Here is a 17,434-nt window from a genome sequence, read left to right as displayed (position 1 = left end):
TCAAGTAAATTTCAACCTTAGAAAAGATTAATTAGTATCAGAAATTATCTGCTGCATTTCTCTTTATCAGAAAATGTTTGTATCAATTTGTTGTTCCTATATTTTGTTTTAATTTTTGCGTTTTGTCGAACTCTCTTTTGGACTTTCTTGCATTTTACTACAAAATTTCGAAAAACATAGAAATATGTTGTGAAAAATCTCATTGTATCTGAATTTGGAACAAGAAATTATCATAAGCTAATTTAATTTCCGAAATTCCGCCGATTTCAAGTCAATCCGAAATAGGAATGAAGTTTTGCATTCCGGTTTTTTAGAAACAGAAATGGAACCCAATTTTTACTTCCGAAAAGAATTGGAATTTTTTTGAAAAAGCCATTTCGATCTATCTTGTCCGATTTCCACCCCTAGGCGCGCTTCCAAACGAGATTGTTGCAGCAAGCTTCTTCTTTGCCGACTTCTAATCGGCGAGCTTCGGGTTAACGAGTTTCCTAGTAGCGAGCTTCACGCCCCCATCCACCTTCCGTGCTTTTTGGGCCTTTGACCCAAGACGCCCGTCTTGGCCCACTTAACCCGTTTCCACCTCATATTGAAGCCCAATTATGGGAGTGCGGATCATATTTGCCGAACTGAACCCCATCCCAGATAATTTAGACACTTCGCAATTTTCTTTAAAGTTTCCAAACAGCCATTAGTTTGAAAAAGACTTGATAAATGCGGTTCCATTTTACGAATACGGTTTTAATTTTCAAAAGTTTTCTCACTCTAGGGTATGAAAAGTTCGTATTTTTGCCTGTCCATACTCAAAACGGGTGCGAAGTAGCATGTTTCACGTCCAAAACAGGAGCAGAAAAATATTATTCCACGCCCATATTGGGCGTGGGAACCACATTTTCACGCCGAAATTATGAGTGAAACAAGAGTTCCCACGCCCAACATATGGGCGTGAATATGAGGTATGAACGAGCCAAACTCGGCTGTTTTGGTAGGCTTGAGTCCATTTTGTCGAGTCAAGCTCATCGAGAATTTTTTTTTGTTCAAGCTCGAACCCAAGATCATTTTGGCTTTTTTAATTAATTTTGTATTATTAAAAACTATTTATATTATAACAAAAAAATAAAAATAAAAATAATGAACGGTAATTATATTTTATTTTTATATGTTCTTTTTATATTATTATTATAATATTTATATTATTGCAATAAAAAATAACATATAAAAAATAATAAATATATAAAAGGAAGGCTTGCGACCCGGCTCGTGAGTTCACAAACAATTAAATAAAAGCTTAGCTCGACTCGTCAAAAATATCGAGCTCGACAAACTTGAGTTCGAGTTAGAACTTTTTTCGAGTCGGCTCAGCTCGTTTACCGCCCCTAGGCGTGAATGGTTGTCTTTTTTTTTCTCATTTAATTTTTTTTTAATTAATTAGTGATTACTTAATTATTAGTGAATAATTAACAAATAATAACAATTTTTTATTTATTATTAATTGATTAATAATTAATCAATAAATAAATAATTACTGATTAATAGTTATTTAATAATTAGCTAATGATTTATTGATAAATTTTAAGTAATTAATAATAATTGGTTAGCAATTAGCGGCCATTTTTTTCTACAATAATCCGCCCAACTTTTTTGAAAAATGGGGTGATTTTTGGGATTATTTCATAACTACAATAAAGCGTTATTTGGAATAACGCCTTATAACAATCGTCGGATTGGGCTTTGATCAACAACCCACTGTCTTGTTTTGTCTTCTAAATCGAACGGACCGGGATAGATCAAAAGATCGAACAACTGTTAAAAGGCGTGATATTGAATGACGCGCTTTAACCTGTCAGACGGTTAAACGCGTCATTCAAAATCACGCCTTTTAAGGACAGTCGATCTAATCCCAATCCAACGGCTGTGATGCACGCCGAAAATATATATATTTATCACTTAACACATTTCACTCATTTGCTCCCTTCTTCCCAACCGTAAGTTTACTTGTCCCCCCTTTTTTTGTTAATTATTATTGTTTTTTGCTAATTTATATTTTAATTGTTGTAGGTAATTTTAATTAGTTCCAGCAGAATACTTCTGGAGGTAATTTTTTTCACTCTTTCAATTATTATTATAGTTAAATACGATTTTAATTATAAATATTATTTTGTTAAATTTTGATTAATGGTGGATTAATGAAATTTTTGATCTAGTAAATTATCAATTATTTAGAGATAAATTATTTCTTGTATTAAAATATAATTATAATTTATTCTGAAATTCAAATTTTTATTGTTGTTTTTACTTGTTATAATTAGGTTAAACTTTAGCTTGTGGTGGGATTAAGAAGGGAATTTTGTTGCTAGCAAATCATAATTATTTGGAGGTAATTATTTATTATATTGTACAAATATAGTACGATTTGGGGTTGTTGTTTTTTTCTTGTTTTTAAATAATGGCTGAAATTTAAATTTTGTTGTGTTTTGATTGTTATAATTAGGGGGACACATAATTTGTGGTGGATTGAGAAGAGATTTTTGTTGGTAGCAAATAATAATTATTTGGAGGTAATTATTTGTTATATTGTACAAATATAGTAAGATTTGGGGCTGTTTTTTTTTTTCTTTCTTGTTTTTAAATAATGGCTGAAATTTTAATTTTGTTGTTTTTTTTATTGCCGTAACTAGGTGGAAGTGTAATTTGTGGTGGTTTGAAAAAGGATTTTTGTTGCTAGAAAATAATAATAATTTGGAGGTAATTATTTGTTATATTGTACAAATATAGTACAACTTGGGGTTGTTTTTTTTTTTTTTTGTTTTTTTTAAATAATGGCTGAAATTTTAATTTTGTTGTTTTTTTTATTGTTATAACTAGGTGGAAGTCTAACTTGTGGTGGATTGAGAAGTGATTGTGGGTGCTAGCAAATCTTTAATTATCTTTGAGGTAATCAAATATTATATAGGTTAATTAAAGTCTTACTTGAATGATAAGTTTGCTAAATTATGTAAACCTTTTATTTTTTAACGTGTTAGTGTTATATGAATGTGTCGAAAATTACGAGTTACACAATTTTTTTAGGATTTATAATTTACAAAATAATAGTTTTTGAACTATCTAATTATAAAAAATCTAACTTTGGTGTTTCTAGCTATAAAAAGAATTAGAACATATTAAATATTTCCAAATATTAATAATCTTAAAATATCAAAATATAGGGTTTTAATGGCGACTCCGGATAGGAATACTGTCAAAGTTTTCGTGTATATAGGAGGTCACATTGTTACGTTCAACATAGAGTGTCAGTGAATTATGATCAATCTCATCATACAGTCGTACGAGTTAAACGCGATATATCTTTCTCAGACTTCTTGGCCAAAATATACTCACGTTTAGGGATGGCAACGGGCCGGTTCTGGGCCGGGTTTGCCTAAACCCTAGAACCGACCCGTGAAAGTTTTTTAGAACCCAGACCCGCCCCAACCTGTATAAATATAAACCCAGACCCGCCCCGCTTGAAACCCGGATTTAACGGGTCTAACCCGCTAGACCCGATAGACACATTTCCACCAAATAAAGCAACTTTATATATTAGATTAAAATTTATAAATGCAAAAAAAAAAGAAAAAAAATAAAAAATAAATACAAAACCAACGATTGAAGTTTGAAATTCATAATGTAAATTTTTCATTGTCTCTTACAAAATCTGAATATCAAAAAAATAACCATAATTAATTATTTACTACATTCTTCAAGTTCTTCCTCCTCATCAAGTATAGTAGGACAATTTGATAAATTCTTTACTGTGAAGAAGTTGTAGCTACACAAATAAATAAAATAATTATATCATCTTGATTGAAGCATATATTATATATATTATAGTATTTATCATAATAGAAATAAAAGTTAACTTACCATTTTTATTATTCGACAACCAACTACGAGCACACATCAATGCCTCCAAAGTGGTTGGATGTAGCCTACTACGATGAGGAGTCACCAATCTTCCACTAGTACTGAAAGCAGATTCAGATGCAACAGTTGTAACTGGAATAGCTAATATGTCATTTGCCATTTTCTGTAAGTAGGAATATTTAACTCCATTTGTCTTCCACCAACTGAAAATATCAAAATTTTATGTTCTTGGCTAGACCTTTTCTTCTAAATATAAACCCAGCTCCTTTGTCATGGATACAGTAGCGGTGGTGGAATTTGACCTTGTAGCCACATATTTATCATACATTTCTAAAGGATCATTCTCAAATGCATCAAGGATAGTAGATGCACAAGAAGATGTTCCTTTAGTATTTCCTAAACCACTACAAACTCAAATATTTTACTTCGAAACACCATCGCTCGATTGATAATCGACCTACAAATCATAGCAGTATTGACGGACTTCAGCTACTTTCAATGATGATTTTTCACCATAAATTAATGGAAAGTAAAACTCAACAAGTATCATCTTATATCTAGGATTCAAAACACCAGCAACCCCCATTAATATATGACGAGTATCCCAATATCTTTGATATTTAAACAACATATTCTCCGCCATACTTTTTAAAATCGTGCTCGAACTCTTGACCCACTCATCCAATTTTACTTTGATATTACAAATTTTTGGAAAATAAAAATCTGAAGTGGGATAGAGCATACCGGAAAACATCTATGTCACTTCATAAAATATTTTTAACTTCCCACAAATTTCTTTTGCATTCTCCCAATCTTGGTCGGTTGGCAAACTTTTGTAGTTTCTCTCTCGATATTTAACTCGTGGGAACACATCTTTAAATGTTATTGCAGTTTCTAGCATCAAATAAGTTGAGTTCGAACGAGTTTTCCAATCAAGAGATAACTTTTTACTACAATTAATATTCAGCTGGCGCACAACCTCCTCAAATTTTTCAATCCTGGAAGCTGAGGCAGTCCAATATACAATACTATCACGTATCTTCTCAATTTTATCACTAATTGTTTCCAAACCATCCTTCACAATTAAGTTCAAAATATGAGCACAACAACGCATATGAAGTACCTCCTCGTTTAATAGCAAATCTCTCCTTGATACCTTATCAGAAAGAAAAGACAACATTAGATCATTGGTTGAGCAATTATCTACTGTGATGGTTGACACTTTACGATCAATATTCCAACCCATCAATGTCTCAACAAGTACATCAGATAGAACCTTAGCTATGTGCGGTGCTGGAACATATATAAACCTATATAGAAAATATAAATGTCAGAGATATAGGTATTTAGTATCAATACTTCAAATTAGACATACTTTAATATAACTAAAAATACCTCAAGATGAAATTTTGCAGAATCCACGACTCATCAATAAAATGTGCAGTAACTGCCATAAAACCTTTCTTAGTGTTGTTTGAAGTCCACATGTAGTTGTGATAGCAACTCGACAATTAAGCTTTTCCAACAATTTGCCCCACTACTTTTCTCAGCATTGTAGACTATGACAATGTCATTTTTCAGTGTATTTCTTGATACCATATTAAAGCAAGGTTGCAGACTAGAAACAAATCTTCGAAAGCCGATATGTTCAACTCTATTAAGAGGATATTCATGTAAAATTACCATCATAGCAAGTTCACGCCTCGAATCGTCTTGATCGAATATATGATATTTCAACTCCTGGCTTCCATTAAGTTTCTTATTTTCCATCATCAGGCCGAATATCCATCTTTCTTGGTCTTTTTACGCAAGTGCTCGAATAATGTTTTCTCAAACTACTTGTTCCAAAATTTGGTGGAGATTTGATTCAAGTTTTGCAATAGTTACACTCTCCGTATACAATCTCATCAATCACCACTCTTTTGAAATGGTTCCAAACATCAGATGTTCTCTTTCTCTTACCATTATCATTAATCTCAGGAATATTCTCATCTTTGGTATCATCATTTTCATTGTTACTAGGGCAATGAATCATATTGCTTACTTCGATATCAGTTGATGGTGCAACACTACTTCTTCCTCCAGATTCTATTAAGTTTGAAAGCAATTAGTAAATAATCATTGATCCTATACATCACACAAACATAATAGATATGCAATAAATAATAATAAATGACAATATCATATAAGGATATAAATTAATAAAAACCCAATAAAAAGTACATTAGTACAACAAACAAATAAAGAAAATTTGGAATTAATATTTGCTTCCTTTTCTTCTAAAATCCAAACCCTTTTTAGCAATATATTATTTAAATATTACACTTACAACTTGAAATTGCTAAGTAAATGATAGCAGTGATGTTGTAGATGTGAGCCTAGGATTAGATTGAGGATAAGAGAATGAGATATTAGAAGACAAGAAGACAAAAAGGGAAGAAGAAGTCTGGAACTTGGATCAGTGGGTGGAAGGAGAAACGGCAGTACGGCACCCGTCAACCGAAACGACAAAAATAATAAAAAAAAAACCCTACAATACTTGTCTTCTGGGTCGGTTCTTGTAATATATATATATATATATATATATATATATATATATATATATATATATATATATATATATATATATATATATACGGGTCGGTTCTTGTAAAACCCGTTACCCGACCCAGAACCGCTCGGGTCCAATTTTTTAAACCCATTACCCGCCCCAAGCGGTTCGGTTCCGAGTCCAAAACCCGGCTAACCCGGACCTATTGCCATCCCTACTCACGTTGCCGAATAGGTAGTAATGAATTTGTGTTATCGGTGTATCAAAATCAATGGAGCAAGATAGTTTTTGAGATAACAAGTGATGATGATTTGGAAATCTATTTGCACCCGGATAAGGAAACGATCCCATAGATGTTTATGTTGAACCTCAACCTTTATACAATCTTTTAATGCCTTCACAATTCACTACATCAGAACATGTATACTCCCCTTCAATATCTTCACAACCTTTTGATTTGAATGAAATGTATAATTCTTTTGTGCAAACAAATCATGAGTTAGTTGCGGTTATACAAGAGCTTTCTACTATGCGCTTTGAAACGGGGCCATCGAGGCCTTTTTATCAAAATCTTGTGGCATATATTGGGGAATCGAGTGGCATGAGAAATTCTCATGAAAATTTTGATCTTCCTAATGAAACTCGCCATTATGATAATAATGATGACGAGGATCCTTTTGGAGACACGCATGGGCCAAATGTTCGTAGTGACTCCGTACCCTCCGACCCTGAAGACGATGACGAGAATGGTGAAGAGAACGATGATGAGAATATCGAAGTCGTTGATGACGCCGTACAACAATATCGCATGCATCAACTCCCCACGTTCATGTCAACATTCCAACCTCCTAATCAGTTTTATGATCCACCTTCATTCTACTCTATGTCATTTCCTAAAATCCCAGCCTATTCCATTGATGTTCCGTCGGGTATGTGGTTAAAAATTTTAAGATAGCAGCAAATGTACTCTCGAAAAGGGATGATTTTTTATAGTAAAGCACGGGGCATTTCAGCCGTTAGAGACCACTCCATTCGATTTTCCAAAAGAGAGTTAGAAACAGGATTGATAAGGAGAACGATGTATACGGTCCCCGTGATCCCTCGCTTTTCTATCTTCAGAATGATCATAGATCAAGTGTTTTGATAGAGTCTAATATGGATAAGACCATATAAGTCAGACGAAATCATCATGGGATATGGAGTGTCTTTCATAGACCGCACAACCCCCATCCCCATCCACGAGTATTACAATTTTTAGTGCAGATGAAGTTATATGGCGTATACCGATGTCGACGTATGCACGCAGATTGGGGACTTATCACTGTATTAGTGGAGAGATGGCGCCAGGAGACTCATACGTTTCTCTTGCGTGTAGGGGAGGTGACAGTCATGCTACAGGACGTGGCGTTGATATACGGACTACCGGTTGACAGACGCCCGATCATAGGAGTTGATGTTCACCGTCAGACTCGTGAGTGGCAGCAGTATTGTATGACATGGCTGGGATTTACACCGATTCATCAAAGATAAAAGGATCAAAGTTGAGCGTCAAAGCCCTTAGTGAATATTTAATCAATAATCATGTTCTTGATAATATATAGTACATATGCACATCTTATTCGTTACACTCGAGGGATTGATTTTCTCATAGTAGGGGGAATTATGTGTCCCGGCCACACCGGCGACTCCATTCCGTTGATGTTTTGAGACATTTAGAGGATGTTGATGCTGTCAGTACATATGAATTATTTATATAATTTATTTTATTAACACATTTAATTTGCTATTCATATTATAAGAATTATCTACTCTTGTATTGTTTAACAGATATGGGCATGGACGCGGATTCCTCCATCGAGGCCCATACCTATTCAGGGAAAATGGGGCATGATACTTGAGTATGCGGGTTATGAGTTCCCCATACAACCTTACGGTGAACGATAATGGTTTCGAGTGTTATTACAAAATTTATGTTAAATTTTTTGTGCATTATCTTTATTGTTGTATTTAGTCTAATATATAGTTATACATCACAGGTGGACCAACCATGTCAGCTTCATTGAGACTGGTGCACATGTTCTTCGTATTTTTAGGATGATGTTGGATCAGTGGCTCCCAGATCAGTTTATATGGACGCCATATGATCTGGATGATCCGGAGTATCAGGCTGTAGCTGGTGATACGACGATCTCCTGCTATGGTATATGGACATCGAGAGTCCACCTGATATACGCAATTGTGGAGATGCACCAACCAGACAGAGTAGTATGCCAGTCCGGGATGGTACAACCCATACCTGAAACTCCTGAAAATACCGAGGCAGATTTCCGGATGCACGTCAATGCTAACAGTACAGGTGCTACCAACCAAATGTTTCTTACGTTACTACTTGGGATAATAGAGTCGATTATATTATTGATTATCCATATTCCGGTGATGGTCCTACAAATGAAGAGTATGGACTGCACACGCATCGTTTCATATCACTGATTACCCGATTTGACCGTACAAGATTTCAGGTTGGAGGTCAGATTTCAATGGATACAGTAGTACGTATTCAAATTTATTTATTATAAAATTTTGTTTATTATATAATTTTTATTTATGTATGTCTTGTAAAAATAAAATATTCATTATTACTTATTTCAAATTCAGCATCTCCGATCATTGATTGTTTTTCTTGATGACAGAGACTAGGGATGGCAATAGGTCGGGTATGGGGCGGATTTTGCAATCCCCATACCCGCCCCTCTATGGAAATCCCCATCCCCATCCCCGTGAAAATCCCAGAACTTTATAAAAAGAATCTCCATACTCGCCCCATAAAATCCCCACAGGTATAGGGGCGGGTAAAAATCCCTGTCTATTTTTTTCGTTTTTCTTTTTTAATAAGTCAATCCTCATACTGGGCCCAATATTTTTCGGGGCGAGTAATACCCAAACATTTCGGGGCCGGGATCTATCGGGGGATCAAATTGCCATCCCTAGCAGAGACATGCCACATGATGGCTATCGTTCGTATCTACCAACGCTCAGAACCTGTCTTAATGCCTTGGAGTGTCGACACGGACCTTCAGATATGCCTCAATCTGAGATGCCTCAGACTCAGACTCTGATACAACTGTCTCAGATGCCTCAGTCACAGACTCAAATGCCTCCTAGATTTACGGAGATGCACGACGGCGAGACAGGAACTTTTTCTCAGGCATATTATCTCGCATTCGATGTTTATACACATCCTAGATTATACGGACATCCATCCGGTATGTTTAGTCCCTTTGATTTTATTTTTAATACTATCTACAACAGTGAGTATAATTATAATCCCGTTGATCCAGATCAATACACCCCATACCCCTACTATAATCCGAATATGAATTCGGAAGACCCAGTTCATTTGGGGTCTTCGCATCAGTTTACGTCTACATTGCAACTGGTAGATCGTCAAATGACACCTATTCCTTATTCTCAATTCGGAGATTCATCGAGTGATAATGAAAATGATGAGGATGAACAAGTTGGTAGAGGGCACAGGATTAGAAGGCCCCCGTGATGTGTCACCAGAGGTCACCGTGGTGATATTATTATGGTATTTTATGATGCTTAATTATTAAAACTTTTTAGTATTTTAGTTATTCAATCTAAATAAACTAAAAGATTTGGAGAGAAAAAATATTCCCTAATAATTAGGCATTTTATTATTTTTATTTAATAAAATATAAATTTTAAAAAAGTAATATAATTAACAAAATAATTCTTTATTTATAACTTATGCAAGAAAATATTAATTATTTTGTTAGGTTATTTGCTCAGAAGAAGCACTAAATTGGGGTTTATCTGCCAATGCTACGAGCTTATGGAATAAAACAGAATAAATTATATAAATAAATGAAGGACAAAATTTAAATTACAACATATAATTAAATTAAAATTAAAGTTCAACTACGTGTTACAATTTAACAACAACAAAAAGAATTAAGGAAAATTAAAAAAAAATGAACTCAATTCCAGCCGTTTGATATAAACAAATCAACGGCTATTAAAAGGCGTCATTGTGAGTGACGTGTTAATCATGTGTGGCAGGTCAAAGGTTGTCATTTCAAATAACTTCTTTTAAGAGCGTCGCATCGTCCAATTTAAATATGGCCGTTTGATTTAGAAGACAAAACAGGACAATGGGTCGTTGATCAAAGCTCAATCCGATGGTTGTTACAAGGCGTTATTTTAAATAGGGTAAATTCCACTTTACCCCATTGTACTCTGCCCAAGAACCACTTTACCCCCTCGTACTCTTAATTTCGTCGATTTACCCCCTCGTACTTGTACAATTTCCCAATAAACCCTCTTCGTCAACTTTTTTCGATTTTGACTCTGACGCCATTTGGTCAAGAGTCAAAATATTGACGTAAATATTGAATTTTTTCGATTTTGACTCTCGAGATTAGAAAAGAGAAAGTTTCACACATTCATATATTTTTTTATTTGAACTTGGTGGAATCGATCAATTTTTGGGTCTTGATTTTTACTAAGTTAGGGGTTCAATTTGGGGATATCTTGGAAGGGGAAGTGGTGGGAGAAGAAGAAATGACAATATTGACGGAGGAGAAACGACGCGTTATAGGCAGTGGCAATTTTGTAATTTACAGAGTTGACCAAATGGCGTTAGAGTCAAAATTGACAAAATTTGAAGGAAAGGGCTGTATTGGGAAATTGTACAAGTACAAGGGGGTAAACCGATAAAATTGAGAGTACGAGGGGGTAAAGTGACTCTCAGGCAGAGTACGAGGGGGTAAAGTGGAATTTACCCTTTTAAATAACGTTTTATTGTAGTTCTGAAATAATCTCACCACCCCATTTTTTCAAAAAGTTGAACGGATTATTATTTAAAAAAAAAAAAAAGCCCCTAGCAATTAGTAGTAATAATTAATTGATAGTTAATGAATAAAATAGTTAATATTTTATTATTTGTTAATGTAAAAAGTGTATTTATTTATTTATATGTATTTATAAAAAATTGCCTCAAGTCTCTCTCATGCTCAAACTGGGCGGGGATGTGATTTTCTACGTCCATCGTGTTTGTAACGCTTGGGGGATTGCGTGGGTCTTGGAAGTTTTAGAGAGAGAAAGTAATATTTTGAATGAACGGTATTATTAAAATTAGAGCCGTAAAAATCATTTCGGATTTTTAAATAAGAGTTTTTTTTGTGGCACCAATCCCTTTGGGCTCTTTTGGTTTGCTTGCTTAGGCCGTTGGATGGGACTAAGTACACAGTCTTATTTGCTAGTTACTCCATCAATTATTGGGTCCACCATTTTATCATGCATTTGAATTATAACTTGTGAACACAAAATCGCATTGATTATTTATCACTCAATTATACCACTTTTTTGAGTTTTGTATAATTACCAAACAACCCTTACATCTTACTCCAGTTAACAAGGAATCCAAAATCTTGCTCCATTTTCTTTCTTCTCTTCTCGTCGGCTATTGGCGGCCGATTGCTGGTGTAGATTACAAAGGAGGCTAAAATATTCTTGCAATTAATTTGTTATTGTGGTGAATTAGGGGCGGAACACAAGTCCATGCAGCCGTACAATTGAACCCTCTTCATCTTCACTTATATTGTGTGGAGGTGGTGTAAAGAATTAAAAGGGTGTTTCAAACATTTACCCTCCAAACACATCGTATTCCAACAAATCAACTCAAGAAAATATAATATATATTCATTATTATTTTGCTGTCAGATTATAGTTAATCACACAAACCAAAAGACATGATTAGTGTTACTCATAACTATATGAATCCCAATATTACTTACACCAAACCGACCTATCTACACAAAACATCCAACCAAAAAGGCCCTTATGGTCCCGTTAGATCGAAGGATTTGATTTGACATCTGAAATCTTGGAAAATTGTTTTGCACACACCATAATTATCTACACATGTGTTTGTTTTTACCGGCGTCGATGTGGGACCGGGACTAACAACTCCCCTAGCTTTCGTCGTTTCTCCTTCCATGTTAATTAATTGTAAGCATTCATTCGAACAAAATTAATCATAAAACGGACTCCGCCAGTTTTGGATTTAGTGTTGCTTAAGATTTCAGCCTTGTTTGATGGCTCTAAATGAGCTCTTAATGGACCTAAATCTCTTATTCGGTCAGTAATTTATAATTCAGCATGTTTGATTAAATCATCTGAATGGAACCAACTTGTGCTGACCGATTCATGTTAATTTTTAGAGCTTATTCATTCAGTGACAAAACTGAATAGATTTGACGAAGCTATTTTCACAAATGCCCCTCTTTCCAACCACCTAGATAAGTGTTTGATGAAAACGACAAAAAAAGTAATAGAGTTTTTTTTTGTAGCTTGTGGCAGAAAAATTACAGCGTTCCCATATTTTTGTAAGTTTTGATTTGGATTATATTATTTACATTGAGAAAAAATATGATGTCCCTCAAATTTATCATTTCATTAAGAATTCATTTTTTTCTTCTTCTCAATTTTAATGTTATATATTTTTAATGTTGGAGTAGGATGAAGTTCAATATTTTTACTTTTATATGTGTTTCAAGAATTAGAATTGATTTACTTCAAGCCATTTATTTTATCAAAGTAAATTGATGACATGTCATAATTTATTTTTACTTAGATATTTTTTAGAATTAAATTAGTAAATAAACTTATATATTAAAAAAAATTGAGGGCTATAGAGTGAAAATACACGAGTTCACACATATTTCTCCTTCCACTATGGTATCATGGAATTTAATTTCTCACCATTTTTCTTTTATCTATAGGTATTTTAGTGAAATTGAAACGAAAATGTTGCTTATATATTTTTGAAAAATATAGTTTATATTTACACATTTATTTTTGTTGAAAGAAATATAATAATATAACAATTACAAGAGCCATAGTTACATTTTTTTTATTTAGATACTATCAATAATTTTGTTGGTCAATAAAATTGTGTTCGATAATTATGAAGGCTAATATAGTAAAACAATATTATTCAGATATAATATTTTTTTGTTATCAAACAAACTTAAACATTCAGCATTCAACATTCAGAGGTCTTAACCATTCAGCCATATATTCAGCATTCAATGTTCAGTGCTTAATTCTGTCAAACATAGCCTTCATCACTTGTATTTATAAAAAAAAAATTGATAAACATGGGCAGATCTTAAGAAAATAAACATCTCGTGAGAAATTTAACATAATTTAAAATATATCATCCAATTATTAAAATGACAGATAATATGAAGAAGAAAAAAATCTAATTAAAACCACAATTAATTTGAAGCAGAGAACAATATACATCTCAAATTAAACACGTCCCGTGAGAAATTTAACAAGTCTTTACTATACAACTACGGTGGTGGTTGCAAAAGCTTATTTAAAAGCAGAAATTATGGATTGTGAGTTAAGTTAATTTTGAATGCTTATTTCTAAAAGTTGGGGGTATTTACAAATTTACTGGAAAATTAACTTAGGTGGTGTTTGCAAAAGCTTTTTGAAAGTGATTATGAGCTTTTTTTTGCTCATAATCTATTTTCAGGTGTTTGCAAAATCGACTTCTGTTTTTGCTTCTCTTAAAATAATCTGCTTTAAACTATTTTTTTAAAAGCACCCATAGCTCTGCTTTTTCTATTTAAGTTCATTTTCCGGAATATTTGCAAACACCCCCAACTTTTAAAAATAAGCACTTAAAACTGACTTAACTCACAATCAGTAACTTCTGCTTTTAAATAATCATTTGCAAACACCACCTTAAAAAGAAAAAGTAGAGTCGTAGGTGTTTTACAAATTATAGCTTAAAATTGTTTAAGAGAAGCAAAAGCAAAAAGTTGTTTTTGCAACCACATAAAAACAGATTATGTAAGAAAAAAAGCTCATAATCTATTTCTAAAAGCTTTTGCAAACACAACCTACATACATCAATCAGTACATACGAAAGAGGTTCAGTCCGATAGCTAATAACCATCCTTTTCTTTTGCAACGGATTTGTATTTTATATATAAATAACTTCGCGCAGTTTATTAGTAACAATAAGTAAATGGATCATATTATATATCCAATATATTCTCTGTAATTAATCTGTAATGTCACTTATGTAACAACAGCAGGCTTTTCCTATAATCACAATAAAACACGAGAAAGTTCGAAATGCGCGAAAAAACTTAACACATAATGCCATCTTTAAAAGTAAACACCACCAAATCCACATACCTACGAAAAGTGAAGCATAAATGTTGCTCGAGAACAAGAAACAGAAACATGGTGACCAAAAACTTGAAAAGTGAATTAAAGCACCACAAATACCTAATATACTTGATAAAACAATTTCCCGGAGCACAAGCAAACATCTAAATAGAAATGAGTTCTTCGTTCTCAAATACTTCTACAAAATTATCCTCGAGAAAATACCAATCGGAACAAAACTTAAGAGCAAGAAATTTAAATGATTCCGATTTTGTTGGCAACATCCAAAGCATCAAAGTCGGGAGTCAACCTAACGTAAGCCTTCTTAGTCCCATCTGGCCTGAAATTTGCAGGTTTCAAAGTTCACCGATAGTAAATATTTACAATCATATAATAATTCTACAATAATACACAAATTCACTTGCACAAGACAAGTACGAGCACACATAACATCGCATTACAAGAATCGAATTAGATAGTTAACTATTTGGCTTGTACGCATTTGGTCAACTTCTAAACTTAAACGGTATTCATGTACGAGTTCATCTACACCATTATTGAATTGAATGACATGGTGGTCAAAATCAGGATTTAAATCGTAAGATCGTAAGATTTTACGATTTGACACCCTTACAAATAGTTAAATCGTAGTGAAATCATACGTCCCTTGCAATGTGTTGAAATTGGGAGTAAAATATGTTAAAATCGTTGCAATCGCGATGTTTTTACAATTTTACTATTATCCAAACACACCCTAATCTGCCATACACTAACGTTTCATCGCCTTCAAAGAAAACAAAATAATAAAAGAATTCATGAGGGTTGTTAGGACATATTTTATGTATGTTATGACTTGTTTTATTTGTGTTAGGAGAACTTATATATATATACACATAAGTTCGTACGATTTTACAATATAATTTTACCACCCCTCTACAATTCAATTCAAAATCCTGATTTCTACTACCTTGGTAATAAATAATTGCAAAAAAAGATACAATAGAGCGCTCTTACCTGATAAGAGTGTTGACTTTCCTTGTGTGAATGTCGTACATTTTCTTGACTGCGGCCTTGATCTTCTTCTTGTCAGCGCGGATATCGACAATGAAGACAAGGGTATTATTGTCCTCGATTTTCTTCATGGCAGATTCAGTGGTGAGTGGGTACTTGAGAATTTGGTAGTGGTCAAGCTTGTTACGAGGAGGTGCGCTGATGCGAGGGTATTTTGGACTTCTGTCCTTCTTCAAGGTCCTCGGTCGGTAGAATGTGACCTTCGTGCGTATCTTCTTCGACTTCTTTTTGAATGTTGCTGATTTCACTGCTTTTGCAGTCTTCAAAGCCTTAGCCTTCGGGTCTTGTTTCTTGGCCGAATCAACTGCAGTGTAGATAAATATCGAGATACATAACCAAGAAAAAAACTGTAAACAATTTAAACGACCACAAGAACTACAAAAGACAATGCAAAGTTGTTGAATCATTTTGTCTTCAAAGATCAACCGTAAGAAAATCGATTTAATTTAAACAACTATACTCGTATATAGTTAAACGAAAGAAAGTAATCCAACGCATGAATGATTTATGGAAATGACATTTGCAACTTCGCAGAGGGCTTCTTTTCTTCTCAAAACTGCAAGTTATATATATATATATATATATATATATATATATATATATATATATATATGTATATATATATATATACACACACACGGAACTAAAATGGGCACCGTTTCAACTGGACTTCGACATATCTAAATATACATTTAGACACACCTGTATATATATATATACATACACACACGGAACTAAAATGGGCACCGTTTCCATTGGACTTCGACAAAAGATCGAAATTTACATTAAGACACACCTATTTACACCATTCATTGGTCTCGATTTTAATTTTCTTATGCATCTAACACAGCTCAAGGAGCAAAATTCAATCTTATCCACAATTAAAAATCATCTTATTCTAAATCCTGAGTCTCACGAAAGTTGCAAGCAATACAGACTAATTAGAACAAAAACACAACAAAATTGTGGAAAATGCTGAAGCTTATTTAAATAATTAACAAATAAATGAACCGTTTCAATAGAACAAATAAACCCCAAAAAAATGACAATTTTTCACAAATCAAACCAGCAAGAACCTCGCAGCATTTTGCTCACGTGAAGCGAGTAGATCAATCAATATAATTATTAAAAAATAATAATAAATAAATAAAAACGAACACTGAATAACAATAATCGCATAACAAACTGTGGAATCGGAAAAAAAAATTGAATTATTCAGTACCTTTAGCGGGAGACATTTTTGGGGCTGAAGATTAATTTTGAAGCTTGGTGGGCACAGCTGAATTAGGGTTTGCTGCAAAGGGACGAATCATTTGTATTTATATAGTTCGAGGCATCGCACGTGTCTATCACGTACTTTAGGCATGTTTTTCCTCTTCTTTTTTCATTTTTTCTTTTCTTTTTCTTTTTCTTTTTTGGGTTTAATTATTTAGGGTTTTTTTCTTTTTTTTTTTTAACAAATTAAATTATTTAGTTTTAATATCACTATTTTCATGCGTTAAATTATAAATTATCAGTTTGTACCTACGAAGGTTAGTTTCCGTTTTGTTTTTTGTTTAATGATTTCTTTTTATTATCTCCATTTTGTTGTAAAATTTATAAATTATCAGTTTGTCACTGTAAAAGTTAGTTCGAATTAAACATATAAATTATCAGTTTGTCACTGTAAAAGTTAGTTCGAATTAAACATGTTCGGTT

At 33.3% G+C, this 17,434-nt stretch overlaps 1 protein-coding gene across 1 annotated transcript; it reads right to left on the bottom strand.

Moving 5' to 3' along the window:
- Nucleotides 1-14,643: 14,643 nt before the first annotated feature.
- Nucleotides 14,644-17,100, bottom strand: LOC105964677 (large ribosomal subunit protein uL23). The gene is made up of 3 exons (XM_012989177.2): nucleotides 16,959-17,100; nucleotides 15,680-16,040; nucleotides 14,644-15,005 (listed from the first exon to the last, which is right to left on the bottom strand). The coding sequence occupies exons 1-3, from the start codon at nucleotides 16,972-16,974 to the stop codon at nucleotides 14,921-14,923; spliced, it is 462 nt and encodes a 153-aa protein (XP_012844631.1). The 5' UTR covers nucleotides 16,975-17,100; the 3' UTR covers nucleotides 14,644-14,920.
- Nucleotides 17,101-17,434: the final 334 nt, after the last annotated feature.

The sequence above is a fragment of the Erythranthe guttata genome, chromosome 7 (genome assembly GCF_056151865.1).
Source record: "Erythranthe guttata isolate IM_541 chromosome 7, IM_541, whole genome shotgun sequence".
Lineage (NCBI taxonomy): Eukaryota > Viridiplantae > Streptophyta > Magnoliopsida > Lamiales > Phrymaceae > Erythranthe > Erythranthe guttata.
Note: the sequence above shows the minus strand (reverse complement) of the source record. Positions and strands in the feature narration are given on the sequence as shown.